A 17,332-nucleotide genomic window follows, 5' to 3' on the forward strand; every position below is an offset into this window, starting at 1 on the left:
GCTTCCCCAGGCAGAATAAGGAAGAGAACTTGGAGACATGGAAGTGCAGTGAGCACCTGTACAAATCTAGAGGAGATGGCCTTTTGCTGAGCCCTCTTTGGGTAGAGTTCACGGGTGCTACACGGGCAGCCGCTGCTCAAGAACCCTGACCATTCCAGTTTCTTTACAAAGAAGGAAGCTTGCGAGATGGGGGCAGTAATGCTAAGGCGAAGCAGAGTGTAGAGCCCTGGAATGCTGGGCAGGGTCTTGTGTGAAGGTTTTCCTCTGGGACAGCTCAGGGTAACGGGAGTTGTGTGCGGAGCAGGTTGTGCTGAAGAAGAGGTCACAGGCTGAGGAAGAAGGAGCAGGGATGACGTGGAGCCCATCATGTTCATAGACACTGCTCAGGAGCCCACCAGTGCTGCACAGGCTGGGATGGTGGCATGGTGGGTGGAAAGGAGTCTTTCATATTTCATATGCAAAATTACTTGTAGGGGAAACTGAGCGGCAGGTGTCTGAGTGCAGATGATTTATTTTAGTGAGTGAATTAGTTTTTAAATCCAGGATTAAAATTTTTAAAAGGTAGTAGTCACGTGTACTTCCAGAATTTCTCAAGGAAAATATTTTGCATGTTTTAGAGGACTATGATATGAGTCTTTCTAGGTAAGGTAACACCACACTGGAAATGAGAAGCTGGTATGGTAACACTCATATCAAATACTCCTGAGATCTTACTGTCTCAAGAGCAAAAGCTGGCATGTCAGAACACTTGAGTGGTCAGCCTTTCAAGTGGCAGGATGCGCAGAATATGGTGACCCTGATCGTGGCTAGTAGAACGTGGGGAATAGGAAATGTCCTAGAAGCAGTCTTGCAAATGGATTGTGGAGGGGTAGAGAGGGTGTCTCAGGGCTGTCCTTCCCTCAGTCAGCACAGGCTCCACAAGAGTTGTACTCCAGCTAGGCCATCTGGGCAAGACTGTTTCTCCTTATGGTCAACCCCTCTTCCCCTTCATGGCCTCTCAGCCCTTGTCCACCTATTTACCTACATGGCAGATTGCTCAGGAACAGACTTCATTCTGCCTTAGTGAGGCCTGTGCTCGAGGAGGTGCAGGGCCACAGTGAGGGCTCTGCTCAGAGAGGAGCTGGACCACCATGAGGGCTGTGCTCAAGGGGGTGCAAGGCCACAGTGAGGGCTGTGTGTGGAAGGGACCTGGGCCACAGTGAGAGTGTGCTCGAGGGGGTACAGGGCCACAGTGAGGGCTCTGCTCAGAGAGGAGCTGGACCACCGTTAGGGCTGTGCGTGGAGGGGACCTGGCCACAGTGAAAGGCTCTGCTCAGAGGGGAGCTGGGCCACTCTGAGGCTGCGTGCTCTATATGAGGACTGAGCCACTAGGTATTCAGACTAGTTTCAAGACAAATCTGAGGCTTTGTTTTTATCACCTTGGTTTTTTGTCAATGATCACAATACTTCTAGCCTTGGGTTACAGAAGCCAATTGTGATCCTGTGCAGAAAGGACAGGGACACATGTTGGTTCTTCTGCCATCCGTGTGTCCGTTCATTTAGGACCCTGACACCATGGAGGTTGTGACAGTGAGTGTTTTTGTCTGCAGCAGTGCCCAGGGGCAGCCTCCTCTCACCTAGGGCTGGTATCTGCAGGGAGAGTGGTAGAACCTGTAGAATGGTGTATGCTCAATAAAGCAAAGGTCAAGCAGCAAAGGTGAGACCCTCAGAGCAGTGCGTGAGAAGCCCAGCTAGCAACATTATGTCCTGCAGCTGCTACTTGGGGCCTTGATGCCGCATGTGCTGTGACCAGAGCATCTGAGGAGAGCAACTGAGGGGAGGTGAGACTTATTCTGGCTCTCAGTTTCAGAGGCCTCAGATCATGGTACAGAACTGCATGGTAGAAACAGGGCAGGCAGGCAGAACTGGAAGCCTGCTCCTTCCAGGGCAGCCAGCAAACGGAGAGCAAGAGAAGAGAGTCCGGAGGACAGATGCAGCTCCCACGGCCACGCCTGCAGTGACCCACTTCCTCCAACCACACCCATCTGCTTACAGTCACCACCAGGAGTTCATTCAAGTTATTAATCACTAAATGGATTAATCCTGATGAGGTTACAACCTTCATGGTTCAGTCATTGCTGAAAAGCCCCATTCAGAACCTTGCTGCATTGGGGACCTGCTTTCAGTCTATGAGCTTTTAGGGGGACACTTCTAATCCAAACCCTACCACTAAGTATCCTGATTCCACAGTCACTCACTCATCAGTGCTTGTATGACAGTTGTGAATCACAAGAGTGTCCCTAAGGTAAGATCTTGGCAGATCTCCTGACATTTATCATGAAATGCCATAGGCATTTCTATTATAACATTATGTATTTATTTGTTCATTTTTGGGGGAAATTTCTTTTCTTGACCCTGCTAAAGAACCAGTTCTTTATTGACTTGGTAGCTTCTGCACATCGTCTCCCGCCCACACGGAGGCTGGGACCCTGGTCTGCACTGTGCGATGGGGAACTTGTGGCTGCTGAGTGGTGCCCAGCCAGGGCCTGGTGCTTTCACTGCTATGGCGTCCGTCACTGCATGTCACTGACTTGCCTGGCCATGAGCAGAGGACGTTCCTGCCACCCAGGGAGGTCACTGCAAGCAGTGTTTGTGGTCATTGGGAGGCAGTACAGACAAGGTGCTGCACCTGTGCTGCCCTGGAAGTGAGGGCACCGTGCCGTGTTTTACGTGACAGGCAGTTGTGGGTTTGGATCCAAGGTTCTGCTTCACATCTTGGTGATAAATATGCACAGTGACAGACCCATGTCTGACTGTCTGTCCCTTTCTGAGGCTCAGGTGCTGGTGAGAGAGGCTCTGATGGCCCGACTGGGAAGCTCTCCTTGGAGGAAAATGGAGGCTGTGAGAACAGACACAGTTGTGCCCTGCCGTGGAGGGCGTGCCCCGCTTCTAGCGCCCTGGTGGGGACAGGGAGCAGTTGGGCAAAAGCCCGCCCAGCGTGGCTGGAGCTCTTCCTGGCACAGTGCATCTTTAGCAGACAGGGAAGGATGTGAGAAGTGGCCGTGTTATTCAACCAGAGTTACTCCTGTGGAAACAAACAGCTCTCTGTTAATGCACATCCATCGCAGGTCCCACTGGGATCTTTCCTTAGCAGACCTTCTTTTTTTTCTTTCCTGTCTTATATGTTTCCATGAATGTTCAAATACATTAAAGAAGGAAATGGCATTAGAACCACAGGGGGAATCTTGCTAAAGTTCTTGGCTTTTCTCCTGCCTCTGCAGGCCTGAGATCAAGTATTTGCCCCCTGGCCTGTTTACTGAGAGCACAAACCTGACTGCCTGTCCTTTTGGAACCCCAGCAAATCCCACATGATTGGCCATTTGTTGGATCTCCTGGGGATTCCGACACTTTTCCAGCTGTGTTTGGGGTTTCCTGGTTGTTACTTCTTTGTAGCACCTCATACAGAGATTGTGCCTTCTTTTTTGCTCCTTTGCTTGTGAAAATCATCCTGTGTTTCCTGAGGACAGAGCTCCAGTCTTCTGTTATTCTCGTTTTCACTGGAGTTAGCTCATCTGGTACTCTTTGCAAGTAATGACATTTCCTCCCCATTTCAGCTGAGTTTTCAGCACAAGATTGGGATCCTCTATTGCAAAGCAGGACAGAGCACGGAGGAAGAAATGTACAACAATGAGACAGCGGGACCAGCTTTTGAGGAATTCCTGGACCTTCTGGGCCAGAGAGTGCGGCTGAAAGGATTCACTAAATACCGCGCCCAGCTGGACAATAAAAGTAAGCTCCATGCCTGCGTGAGCTCAGGTCTACTGAGTGGGGTCCTGTGCACGCCTGCTCTTGGCCCCAGGAGCAGCCCACCGAGCTTCTTGGGTCAGTATGGATATCCTCAGGTGAGCAGGGAGCTCACTGTCCTCAGGAAAGCAGGGGCTCATTTCTCAGTGGGTGTGTGTCAAACGTTGCATGCCTGACAGCTAGTGCTTTGTGACACTAGCAGAGATTCCCCATGTTTCCCAAAGAATCTCAGTGTGGTCCTCCCCTTTTGCACACCCACCTCTGTGACACCCTTGTGTTGTCACATCATGGACCAGCACTGTGTTCATTGCTGAGACAGAGCATTGGCACATTGGTTGGTGTATGTTATTGGGCTCATTCATTTCTAGATTCATGAGCTGAGCAGTGGAGTTGAAGCAGTGAGGAGGAAGCCAGGTGTCCTGCTTTCCAGGGACCTGAGTCAGGTTGCTTGGAGTGGGACACACATCAGCTCTCAAGGGCCAGATTGACTACCTGATTCAAATATGGGCTTTCTGCCCCCGGGGGTATGTGAGTTGTCCAGTATCTTCCAGATGTCCTCAGAAGCTCTGTGTATTTCATCTTCCTGCTATTATTAGATTGCTATCAGCACTTGAAATACCAGGCAACATAATTTTAAATATTTGGGGGAATTATTAATTATTAATTCCCCCAAATATTTAAAATTATGTTGAATTCCTGCTCTTTCACTGAAAGGAGATAAGTAGATGATAAGTCTGGGATCTGAGAGCTAGTGGGAGGGTGAAGCAGGAGCTGTCCCTGTGGGTGTCATGGTATGGCCAGCCCTGGAGCAGAGCTGGCCATATGTGAGCCTGCCTGCCCTTCTTTTCTGTGTCCAGCCCTGCCCAGTGCCTGCTCGGCCTGATGCTCTGTCCAGATGAGGGTGGTGCCTGAGTCAATCTTGGGTTTTGATGTGTTTCTAAATTTGAATGGTGTTGTCTCATGTGGGCCCCATGTCCTCCATGTGTGCCAGGCTGGAGCATTTCCCCAGTGCATGTCCACTGCTCGTGCCCCAGGTATGTAAAGGCAGGGAAGTGACCCACGACACCCCACATATGAATATCCACATGCATTCAGAAGGATCCACGTGACCTTTCTTGATTTTCTTGTCTAACTCCCCTTTGCTAAAAACCATAGCCCAGCTGCTAGAGGCCACTGTGGTGCCCTGGGGACCTCCTTGTGGACAGCCACTGTGGATATGGCTCCTGTTGCCAGTGGGGGGGGGGGGGCGTCCTCTCTCTTCAGTGGGAGGCACTGAGAAATCCCTTTTAGAATGTGTGGTCCGTGAAGTATGTGGCACTATGTCTTCCCTCGTGTAGAGTTGACAGCAGCCTTGTGATCTCAGCAATGTCCCCAGTGCAGTAAGCTCAAAGATTTTCTTTCTGCAATTTAGGGAATCGGGTACCACATTAACACTCCGTAGGACTTGATTCAAGTCTGGGCCCAAGAAGAATGGAGTAGGAATGGGGCTGACCACTGAGACACCCTCGTCACTGGGCAGGAGTGACCAAGTCAGGACAACACCCCCTTGTTCTCTGCTGCCAGCCCCTGAGCGAGCCTTGTTGGTTTCCTCTTTCCATTGCGTGCTGGTGTCTGGGGTAAACCTTCACGGCACTCACTTGGCGTGGCCTCTGGGTGCTGCTGGGCCAGGCTGGTTATATCACAACCTCAGGAGCACTGCTCCCCCGGGCTCTCACTGTTGGCTGTGCTTCTCTGATGTGAGGTGGGGCTTCAGGTCCAGGAGCGACTGCTGTGCTGGCTGCATTGGGTGCTCTGTCTCCCACCGCCCACCTGGGCTTGGGGGTCAGTGAGTCTGCCCTTTCTCATGTGGCTGAGCTCCCGCATCCCAGCTGGGTCCACTGTCAAGCTCTGAGCCAAGAGAGTTCAAGGGGATCATTGCTTCCTGAAGTCCTGTGAAGAAGGGCAGTGTGCGTTTCCTGAGGGTCCACAGGCGGTTCCCTCATCTTGGCTACTGATGGCAGAGACAGCAGGTGCCTTCTAGGATAGCCGAGAACCGCACAGGACTTCTTCCAGATAATGTCTGGACTGTCTCCAAGTCAGATGTAAATACCAGAGAGTCATGCTACAGGGCTCAGAAGGAAAGCAGTGGAGGTCCATGAAGGTTGAATATATTCCTATTTCAAAGTAAAAATTTTAGATTTTAAACTAAAAAAGATTTACCCAAAATGACTGCTCAAAGGTTTCCCCAGAAGGTGCAGCAGGGAACACACAGGTTAGAAGTGTTATCTCCTGCTGTTTAAGAAATAGAAGAGTCACAGAAGCCAAGGAGACACTGAGGGGTGGCCCCGAATTCTGCTGGCCTTGCTCCTACGCAAGTGTCTGTCTTCATTGGCCCTGTGCAGAGTGGTCCAGAACTTCTCTCTAGAATTATTTTAGAGTTGCTGAGTTGATTGGAAAGTCTGAGACTCAATCTGTGGCAATCTCATGGATCACACAGATGGTTTTTAATTTGCAAAGAATCACTGTGCTTGACAAACTCTGCATGATCAGCAGGGTTCAGGTGTTGGGCAAAAGATACAGCAAGACACCACTCTCCTCATTCTCCATTTAAAAGATGTGTCATGCTGCTGTTTTCTGGTGAAAACATCCTTTAGGGAAAGAAAGTTTTAAAGTAACACTTTGTTTCCATCTCAGTGTTGTCAGCCCTACTTCATTCTTCTGTATTCTGGAAGGTCATGCATCCCCAGATGATGTAGAATTAACAGTAAATGCACACACAAGAGTGTGGCCAGCTTCTGGCTGCCCAACTGTCACTTTCAGGTGCTCCACCAGGGTCTGGGAGGGCCTGGTGCCTTCCCCCTCACTACAGACCCAGGCCAAGGCACCTGGCCCTGGGTGGGTCCTGAGGTCCAGAATGAAGAGAAGCAGGTGAAGCCAACACAGTAGCGAGAGGGTGGGGAAAGTAGAGGCCCTCGAGTGCCAGCCTCAGTGGGAGGTTGTGGGAACTCCTCCAGGAGCGCGGGCGGCAGCCTGTGCTACCAGTTCAGTGTGGCACCTGTTTTGTAGTTGAGTCATCTCTTGTGGGAATGACCTTCTGGGTGTCGATCCCCACAGTCTGCTGTGGCCTAACTTCTTTTGTGATTAACCTTGGTTTCCAGCCGACTCCACGGGAACTCACTCCCTCTACACTACGTACAAAGACTACGAGCTCATGTTCCACGTGTCCACCCTGCTTCCCTACATGCCCAGCAACAGGCAGCAGGTACGTCCTCCCCCTCGCTTCCTCCAGGCTGGCCGCAGGTGTGGGTGGTGCCCTGGGTTTGCAGAGCAGTAAGAGAGGTTCTTCTTGCATAGCATTAGCAACCTTTGACTCTCCTGGAAGGGTTTGGGTTTTAAAAGGAGCATCATTGCAGTTATTCGTCATAAAGCTCAGACTCCTACACCTTTATTGGGTGTTGGCAGAATCTCAAAAGAGACCTGCATCAACTGTGTGAGTTACAGAAAGGCCAGCTCCCCGGCATGACTGAGGTTTCTGCACACGGGTAAATGACTTCTTGGAAAAAACACTGTTCACAGTTGTTGCTGATTTAGTTTGGTTGTTCTTCCTCATTTTGTTTCATTGTTGTAAGTGAGTTTATTGACATTTTAAGAGAGAAAAAATCACTGTGCCTTATGCTTTGAATGTAGCCACTAAAAATTAAGAATCTTTGAAAACTTGAATGATGCCTAAAACATCCTAAAATAATTTACATAATGCTTTGGAATAGCTATAAAATGGGCTGAACAAGTTCTTTTGTAGAAATTACTAGAAATCGTAGCTCTTGTTCTCGTGCTGAAACCCTCACAGTGCCGAGCCTGCCTGATGCGAGGACCCTTGGGGTAGAAAGGAGTGGCATTTGGGATAGGCTCTCTGGGAGGGGCGGTTCTGCCCCATCTTGTGTGAGTCTTGGGCTGTCCTGAGTCAGAGCCAAGGCTGAGGCTTGTTCAGGCCAAGAAACGCTGTCGGTGTTGGTAGAGGTGAATCAAGCGCAGGCACTCAGACCTCAAAGCTGCCAGCTCGCTGAGTGCCCAGCCTTCCACAGGGGTCAGTCTCTGGGGTTCCATGTCTGCTGTCACCAGAACTCAAAACTGTTTAGTAATTGGGGGACTTTGGGGTTCTCTGTTCCTGACTTTATTTCACTAAGTTTTCCTGAAAAAAATTCTGTATACAAAAACCAGAAACTCGGTAGAACCAAGAAGAGAGTGGAACTCTGGGTAGAAGCGACTAGTGTTTTCTGCACTTTCCAAAGTGGGGATCAAAGGAAAAGTCTCTACAGTTGCTATTTGTAAGTGACTGTAGCCTAAAGACCTGCTCAGGGGCTGAGGATGTGGCTCAAGCGGTAGCGCACTCGCCTGGCATGCAGCGCGGCCCGGGTTTGATCCTCAGCACCACATACAAACAAAGATGTTGTGTCCGCCGATAACTAAAAAGTAAATATTAAAAATTCTCTATCTCTCCCCCTCTTTCACTTTCTCTTTAAAAAAAAAAAAAAAAAAAAAAAAAAAGACCTGCTCAGATGGCAACTCTGTGTTGAGCTTGAGTGACAGGCCACTACATGGTCTGGATCTGCTGATGGGCTGAGGTGGAAATGGAGAAACCTGTGGTTCCATTGCACTTAGTGTCTGTGGGACAGTTATGATCTTGGATGTGGCCCTGGGAGGGCCTGCGTTTGTTCCTATAGCCAGGAGCTGATTCTGGTCCATTGGAAGTCTTGAGTCTAGAATGCCTCTGACTCTTCGGGGAGGCCCACTAACCGAGGACAGTGAGAAACTGCTCAGGGAGTGCTCCCCTCCTCGCGAGCGAGGCCAGGCCTGTCGGCAGTCCGTTCACCTCTCCAGGGCCGTGTGCACCCTGGGTGCTCTTCTGCCTGCACTACAGACACCTGGTGACTCAGCTGTCATGCGTTGTTTTCAGAGGGAGGAGCTTCACAGGCAGCCCTAGACTTCTTTGGCAGAGACGCCCTTTCTTTGGATGAGGCATGTGACAGAGGGAGATGCTCTGGTGCTGGCACACAGTGACCTTTGCTTTTTTAGTGCTTGGAGGAGTTAGGAGCCCCTGAGGTACTTCTGCAGTGAGGCCGAACCCTAGGGTTCAGAGGTCTCGCTCCCGCGGCCTTGACGCCACAGCGGTAACAGCACAGAGCTCATCAGGCTTGGGCTGGCAGGACCCTTCATCCATGTCGGCTGGAATTGTAGTGGCCCCTGCAGTGGAGGGCTTGTATACAGCCCTGGTAGACGCTGTGGAGGCCTGCTTCCTGTGCCAGCTGGGTGGGCCTGCCTGTACTCTGCTTCTCCTGTGAACCCTCCATGGGAGCATCCACCAAGAGGAGAGCTTTGTCCCAGCCTGAGGTGAGAGAGGAGCGAGTACTCACCAGACCTTCAGGGTCCTGGAATCAGAAGAGGGGCGTGGGCAGCTCATTCTCCTGTGACGTGAGGTCACTGAAGCCTGAATTCCTGGCTTGCCTTTGCTTCTCCAGGTGTGAGTCCTGCAGCTTTGCTTACCTGGTTTGTAGGTGTGCTCCCCCGTTGGTAAAGTCCATGGTCGATACAAGGTGGTAAATGTTTCAAATAACACACCCTGGAAATGCAGAGAGAGCTTCCTGTGATTCTCATGCTCTGAGGGAAGAACCATCAACTAGCTTTTCTTTTCTTTTGTCTGGGGCTCCCAGACGTCCCTTCCATAAGTACAGGCTTTCATACTCAGGTGGAGATGTGTGTGAGCTGCCCTCTTGTCCTTGTTATGGTGGAACCAGGCACCGTGGCTGTCTGCCGGGTCGCGGTGGTTATGGGGTCTCATAGGCCAGAAGGGATCGGGTCAAACAGGTTGGCCCTGCTTGGTTGACAGGGCTTGGATTAGAATTCCAGGGCCAGGATCGAGAACCTGGGCTGCTCTTTGTGGGCTGTAGATGTGCCCTTCCTGAGGTCTCATGTGGGGACCCACCTTCCCCAGCTTCTGACACCCCACTGCTCCTAAACATATCATGCAGCCCCTGGAATGAGGTGCAGTCCGCCTGTCTCTTCCTTCTGTTAAGATAAAGGAGTAAATAGTTCAGGCCCTGAAGCCTTCACAGAGGCTGCGGACTCCATCATCTGCGGCGCGGCCACTGGATCAGGGCGGTAGTGGCTCTGGGACCTGGTTATGAGCCTGAGGGCTGTGTGCAGCACTGAGGCTGACCCCCAGGTGCTTTGGTGGCCATGTGGTGCGGGGAGTCAGCCTCCCTCTCCTGGTCACACTGGGGCTTGGGGATTTGGTGGGACCTGCTGTGAGCCTGAAGCGCAGTCTCTGTGAACTTACTGCCACAGTCGGAGACACCTGCTGGCTCTGTTGCCCGCACTGAGAAGTGTTGTCAGCTGTGGGTCTCCAGGAAGAGCCCGCCCAGGAGATGCCTCTCCCTGGTTCCCTGGTTCCCCCAAACAAACAGTGCCTCTGACTGGCCAGGCCACGGCTGTTCACAGCATGCTGTCCTGTCCCCTCATTAGGACTGAGTCCACAGAACCTCACTGCCCAGCAAGGAAACCCAGGAACTAACTACCAAAGAAAACGTTTGCCCTTAATGAAGCTCATGAAATGACTTGTTTCACGTTTCACAAAACCTTAAAACAATTAACGTTCAGGATGTATTTCTTGAGTTTTATTTCTTGAGTCGCTAAACTTAAGGATTGTGTGGGTAGGGCCTGTTTCTCCTAGCTGAGTCCCCTCCAGAGAGCTCTGGGTTTCACTCTTACTTACTGCCCTTGTGACCCCCAATTTCTGTTCTTACTCTGCAGTATGTTATGTGGCCATGATGGAATTAACTAGACTTTTAAAGACACTTTTTGGCCTGTTTTATAAAGTAAAAGAATATGCTCAGCAGGCACTAAGGCAGGGTAGCCAGTGTGGCAACTGGATTTAAAGCTCCCTCAGCTCGTGTGCAAGTGTTTATGGTGAGGCCCAGCATGGGACCTGGACACAGCTGTGTCCAGCAGGGACACGGAGCAGCCTGGCATTGCAGCATGTGCCCACAAAGCTCTGGACAGCAGGTGAGTGCCTGTCAGTATAGGCTGGTGCTGGCTTGGGCAGAGGTGGGGAGCCTGCCTTCCCCCATCTCCCCACCACCCAAGGGGTTCTGTGTGTCGGGCACTGACAGGCAGGCAGCCTGAGCCTCTGCCCTGCTCTCCACAAACACACTGAACACGGTGTTGCTTCGCCTGTCCTGTTACACAGGTGAAGGGAATCTGCATTTCCGCTCTGGGGGAAGAGAGAAGAATGTCTTTGCCTCCTACAGTTTCCACTGACTTATTTATACACATTTGAAATGCCACGTTTTACTTAAAGATCTAGCAAACATTTTTAAAACTAGATTTAAGCGAGTCACCCACTGGGTCTCATCAGGTCCTCTTAGATGGCACAGTGAGCAGTATGTGTGCGGCTTCACCCATGGGGTTTGGACTGGAATTCTCCAGTGTTTGGGTCAGCAGTTTCACTGGCCATAGAAAACTCTGGTGAATGATGCTCCCTCCTCACTCCTCCAAGCCATTTGTCATGCTGTGTCACCAGGCAGGACCTGGCAGGGAAATCTGTATGCATCTGGGCTTAGAGATTTAGAAGTCGAACCTGATGCTCTTTGCAGTTGAATATGCTCTGTAGGTGCCAAATAAACTCCAGGGCACCATCCTTCTGTAAGAGTGATTGCCTGGGGTGGTTCTGTCCTACCTCGGTGTTGCCAGCCTGGACGCTGGCCTCCCCAGAGTGCCTGGCATGTGGATATGCTTCAGGAGTTCACAAGAGAGGCACCTGTAGCCCGAGGCTCACTGGTATGTGTCAGTAAGCGTGGGTTCTGCCCTGGTCCATCAATGGCAAAGCCCTGAGGAAGGGCTTCTGCAGGGGAGGTGAGACCCATGGTGACTGCTGGGCTGTGGCAGGTGTTTGGAGTGAGGTGCAGGTTTGGCAGAAGGAACCTCTAAAATGAGGGCACCCAGGTTCACGGTAACTAAGATGTGGCATCTGCCAGGTGTGTATCAGCAGTTGACTGGGCGAGAAAGTGTGGCTATGTACACTGGAGTGGTATTCGTCCCTAAAGAACAAGATCCTGTTGTTTTTGGCAAATGGGTGGGCCTCGGGGAAATGATGTTATGTGAAATAAGCCAGACACAGGAGGACAAATGCCACCTTCTCCCCATAAGTGGAAGGTAGACATCGTCAACCTGCAGGTAGACCAGTGACCGCTAAAGGCTGGGGAAGCACAGGAGGCGGGGGACGGGTTTGGTCAGTTAATGCTGTACTGGAAAGTACCACACCGACCTCCCTTGATGTGTCCAATTAGTACATGTTAATAAAAGGGTGGGTTCTTAGAATGTTACTGCTCTGGGGTTCCTTCTCTTCTGCCAAACTCGTGATTTCTCAGATTATAAACTTTTGGGTCTTCGGCTGTCGGTCTGGTGGAGTTCTGTGTTGTGGGATATATTTAAAGGCCAGCGTCTGGCCACTTAGTCCAGAGATACTGCCACCAAGAAGACAGCCCTGTGCCATGTCGCAGGAGCCTGCACTGATACCGAGCCTGGAGCAGCAGGGCCTTGGCAGACCTGTCCCTCCTAGTACTCTGGCTCCCTCTTGGAGTTGAAGAGTTTAAACTATAAAATTTCTTCAGTGTCTTGAGCTATAATATGCAGCTCTCAGGATTTTAAAAGGGAGCTACGTGAAGATGAAGAGTAGAGCCCACCCAGTCTGGATTTTAAAGTCGGAGGTGAGCATGGCCATCCAGGTCCTCCTTCCTGGGCCCTCTGACACAGCCCGTCCTGCTCTCTCTGAGCGAGGTCGAGGAGCCCTGAGCTTCCGGGGGTCTCCTTCCGGACCTCCTGCATGGAGAGAGGGTGCCCTGTGTGCGTGTGTGCACGTTGCTTCATGTCCTGCCCCTTATATTGTGTTTGCTTCCTTGGCCGCAGCTTCTGAGGAAGAGACACATCGGGAACGACATTGTCACCATCGTCTTCCAGGAGCCGGGGGCACTTCCCTTTACCCCCAGAAGCATCCGTTCCCACTTCCAGCACGTCTTCGTCATAGTGAGAGTGCACAACCCGTGCACCGAGGGCGTGTGCTACAGGTGAGCCCAAGCCAGTGCCCACCCCGTGGCCTTCCAGTCACTCTCTCCTGTCCCATGGTTTTCTAGTCCTGCTTCTCAGTTAATCACTCAGCTTCTTTCTATGAGAAGTAATTGCCTCCTTCCCATCTGCCCCCATGTCTGAAGCAAAAGCGGGGTTGGGGTGCGGCCCAGTGGTGAGCGCTCGCCTACCACGTGCAGGGTGCTGGCCCCATCCCAGCATGCACACACGTGTACATGTACACACAGGCAAACCACCGAGCAGGTCAGAGAGGTGGACTGCGCACTTTGTTTGCTCCGCTGGACCCACCCTGAAATGGCGCCAGCCTCTAAGTTAGACCTTATGGCCATGGAAGTCTTCCTCCTGTTGGAGAGGAAAGCCCAGTGGCCCTACACCACTGTTTGTCAGAGGTCCTGGGGACACTTCCCAGGCAAGCTGCCAAGACCAGGCCTCCAGCAAGCTGTGGTGACCTATGTGTCCCCTGATGTCCTGAGGCCATGCTGATAAGGACTGCTTTTAGTCTACCCCCAGTCTGGAGCTGTCCCGCTACAGCTGGATGGCCAGCCGCATGGGTGGTGAGGGGCCTTCCTTCCAGGCTGGCTTCCACCACTGCTCACCATGGCCTCACTGGCTTTGTCTGACCTTGTCTGAAAGTTGAGGGCGTGTGCCGGCTCCAGAATGTGGCTATAAGAATGGGTATCTTAAACTGAGCAAAACACCCATGGGGTTCTTGGCATTCGCCCAGGCTCGCTTTCCTGTACAGTCTTCAAGCGGTCATTGCCAACCCAGCTGGCCACAGATGTGTACCATGTGGAAGGGGCCTGTGGGGACAGCAGACCACGCCTGGAAGGCAGAGAAGACCAGTCTGTTGGCTCACACCTGCCCAGCCAGCACATCTGAAAGGAGCATCTGAAAACCATAGTTCTTAGCTCAGTCTGGCTCTAAGGCACAGGTTCCATAGTGACAGGAGTCGCCTTCTCCCGTGGCAGGAGGGTTCTGTCTTCTGTTCCCATGGCAGTCTCACACCCTGGGCTTAGGACTGTTGGCCTAAGTGCTCAGGAGTACTTTAAGAAAAGGATGTCATTAAAAATATAATGTATTGCCAGGTGCAGTGGCACACACCTGTAATCCAACAACTTAGGAGGCTGAGGAAGGAGGATTGCAAGTTCAAACCAAGCCTCACCAAAAGCGAGGTGCTTAGCACTCAGTGAGGCCATATCTCTAAATGAAATACAAAATAGGGCTAGGGATGTGGCTCAGTGGTCGAGGGCCCCTGAGTTCAATCCCTGGTACCCCCATCCCCAAAACAGTGTCTCTCTTGTACATATGATATGCTTAAAAGAGAGAGTATTGGTGCAAACATGGCACATTGGCCTTTTGCCTGGGATTGCACCCAGGGAACCGTTAAGTATAATCTGGAATTTTTCAGAATGGTCTGGAAACTTAGGCCTGCGGCTGTTTATTGGCTGCTGTTTTGGGGTCAAATCAATATTTTACCTTTTTGCTTATCTCAAAAGTTGGTTCATTTGCACAAAAGTTCTTAGGAAAGATAAGGAAAATCCATTTTTTTTTTCTTATAAACTTTCTGGTTTTAATTAAATTACTAGAATAATTTCAGTTATTTGAAACCCAGCACACTGAGTCATCTTTCTGTGGCAGAAGATAGTTTTGCACAATCTGTGGGACACAGTCACTGATTTAAACAGCACACTATGACCACGAAGGTGGTGTTTGCTGATGAGGTTAGACATACAGTCAACAGAGTGCCTCCAGTTTCTAAATCACCTCCTCAGCTTTATTGGTGGACCAGAACCTATAGCCAGTGGGTGTGCTTGCAAGGTAGGCTTTGGCACGATCAGAACCTAGATGTGGAGCTTCAGCTCATCAGTGTTTTTTTCCTTTCTTCTTCAGCGTTGGTGTTTCCAGATCCAAGGACGTGCCACCATTTGGTCCCCCAATTCCCAAGGGTGTAACTTTTCCAAAGTCGGCAGTATTCCGGGACTTCCTTTTAGCCAAAGTAATCAATGCAGAAAACGCAGCCCATAAATCAGAAAAATTTCGAGCAATGGCCACTCGAACAAGGCAAGAGTACTTGAAAGACCTGGCAGAGAACTTCGTCACCACAGCCACAGTGGACACCTCTGCCAAGTTCAGCTTCATTACCCTGGGCGCAAAGAAGAAGGAGAAAGTGAAGCCCAGGAAGGATGCCCACTTATACAGCATTGGAGCCATCATGTGGCACGTGGTAGCCAGGGACTTTGGCCAGTCCGCGGACATCGAATGTCTCCTTGGGATTTCCAATGAGTTCATAATGCTGATTGAAAAGGACTCCAAGAATGTGGTGTTTAACTGTTCCTGCAGGGATGTTATCGGGTGGACGTCTGGACTGATGAGTATCAAAGTGTTTTACGAGAGAGGAGAATGCATCCTCTTGTCCGCAGTGGACAGCTGTGCTGAAGACATCCGGGAAATTGTGCAGCGGCTAGTGGTGAGTACACACGTTGTGTTTCCCACCCAAATCCTAACAGACTACACCAGGGAAATCACACCAGGGCTTCAGCCCTTAGGGAATAGCTCCTCCTAACCGACATGGCTTAGTTTTAAATGTTGGTTCTCCTGGGAGTTACGGAGCTCCAAACATGGAGGAGCACCAGTCCAAAATGATCAGGAACGTTAAGCCAGTGTTCAAAGGAGAAACGGGGTCCTGTTCTTGTGGTGTTTGAGGGAGACTCCCATGGGTGGTGTGACTGTGGGAAGTGACATTGCACACCCGGTCAGTGAGTAATGGGCATGAAATTGCTGTTCACAGCCAAGTGAGTCTCTGCAGCTTCAACCCTGCATATGTTTACATAGCAGGTATTTTTGTTTAAATATCTTATATAGATTAAATATATTACTTATCATTCAGCCACAGTTTGTTGAAGAGTTTTTATAAAATTAGACATTAAATTAAAAGAACCCCGTGAACAAGAAATGTCTTGAGATGTTTTGTAGATATGATTTTCAATACAAAGCACCTAAGTCATGTTCACTGTGTTTGAACAGTTGTGTGTTTCTGCTCTCAATTTTAACAAAGTGAGATCCAGATTTTAGCTGGCATATACACAATAAAGTGAATAAACCCAACCGTTCTGCTTTAACCATAGACTGTCTCATGTAGATTTTCCTGTAAAAGAATGTGTTATATTTTAATTTGAAAAGTTAGTTAGCAATGAATCATGAGAAAAGGAAAATTTTCCATTTCTTCTCACCACCAAATACACGTCTCCCTTTTGTTGTGGAGCTTTGTATAAGCAAGAGTGAGGTCATTTTGGTGTCTGGGAGCTTTAGAGAGATGGTGTGTCCCTGTGCAGACACTTCTCAGGGAGGGCCTAGGTGCCTGGTCAGGTGTGTGTGGACCAGATGGAGCATGGGGACGCTCGACTGATCACCCTATGTGCCCAACAGGACTGGCTCTTGAGCCGCACCGGGGGTCTCAGCTGGGATCTTGGTAATTGCAAATACTTTTTTTGCGGGGGGAGTATACCAGGGATTGAACCCAAGGCACTTGGCCACTGAGCCCCATCCCCAGACCTTTTTTGTATTTAGAGACGGGGTCTCACTGAGTTGCTTAGCACCTCGCCATAGCTGAGGCTGGCTTTGAACCTATGACCTTCCTGTCTCAGCCTTCTGAGCTGCTGGGATTACAGGCTTGGCCACCGCATCTAGCAGTGTTTCTTTTACCATCATTATCTGTGTAGGCATAATCTGTGCTCCTAGAAGTACAGCACCAATGCCATGTCCCCAGTCACCAGAGGCCCTTCCATAGGTCCGTGTCCTCCAGTTCCCTGGATCTGCCTTGCCATTTCCTGGATGTCACCAGACTCCTAGAGTCACTAAGATACCGAAGGTCAGAGATGTGTTTGAGGATGACCTGGAACATTAGAACCACTGAAGGGCCACAAGTGTGAGGTGGGGACGGAGTGTCAATGACAGTAATGTGGGGGGGGGGGGCGCCTGGGAATGACAGCCCGTGTGTCAGGTGGTAAACCCAGCAGTCATCGCTCAGCAGCAGGCATGCTCACAGGTGCCTGTTAGGCAGCCAAGATACAGGATAGGAAGGGGAGCTGACGCCCGAGGCACAGGCAGGCTGGCCTGTGGGTGTGCCACCCGTGAGTCCCACAGGGCTGGCTCTCAGGAGACCCCTTGGTTGGTGTGCAGAGCTCTACTGTGGCTTTCTTGGGATTCTTGATAATTTTTGAGGAGGCAGCTTGTGTTTTTATTTTGGGCCACAAATTATGTAGCCATCCTGGGTATGTGGCGAGGCAGCCACTGTCTTCATGTGGTCACTGCGTCCAGGTAAGTAAGTGTATGAGGAACTCAAGATGCATGGAGAGCACGGTCCTTGAGACTTTAGGATGTTCAGAAGATGAAGGACAGAAAGTGAAAGTCGGGGAGGTGGCAGGGGCTTGCG

General features: G+C 50.7%; 1 protein-coding gene across 2 annotated transcripts in view; it reads left to right on the forward strand.

The window, feature by feature from the left end:
• The window catches only part of SIPA1L2 (signal induced proliferation associated 1 like 2), a 145,043-nt gene that overhangs the window by 84,804 nt on the left and 42,907 nt on the right, over positions 1-17,332 (forward strand). For both annotated transcript variants that reach the window (XM_081298625.1, XM_081298626.1), the window contains exons 5-8: positions 3,594-3,768; positions 6,921-7,024; positions 12,724-12,881; positions 14,791-15,367. In XM_081298625.1, coding sequence (XP_081154751.1) covers positions 3,594-3,768; positions 6,921-7,024; positions 12,724-12,881; positions 14,791-15,367 — 1,014 coding nt within the window. The remainder of the gene's footprint in view (positions 1-3,593; positions 3,769-6,920; positions 7,025-12,723; positions 12,882-14,790; positions 15,368-17,332) is intronic.

Source organism: Spermophilus citellus (assembly GCF_964194105.1).
Source record: "Spermophilus citellus genome assembly, chromosome: 6".
NCBI classification, from domain to species: Eukaryota; Metazoa; Chordata; class Mammalia; order Rodentia; family Sciuridae; genus Spermophilus; species Spermophilus citellus.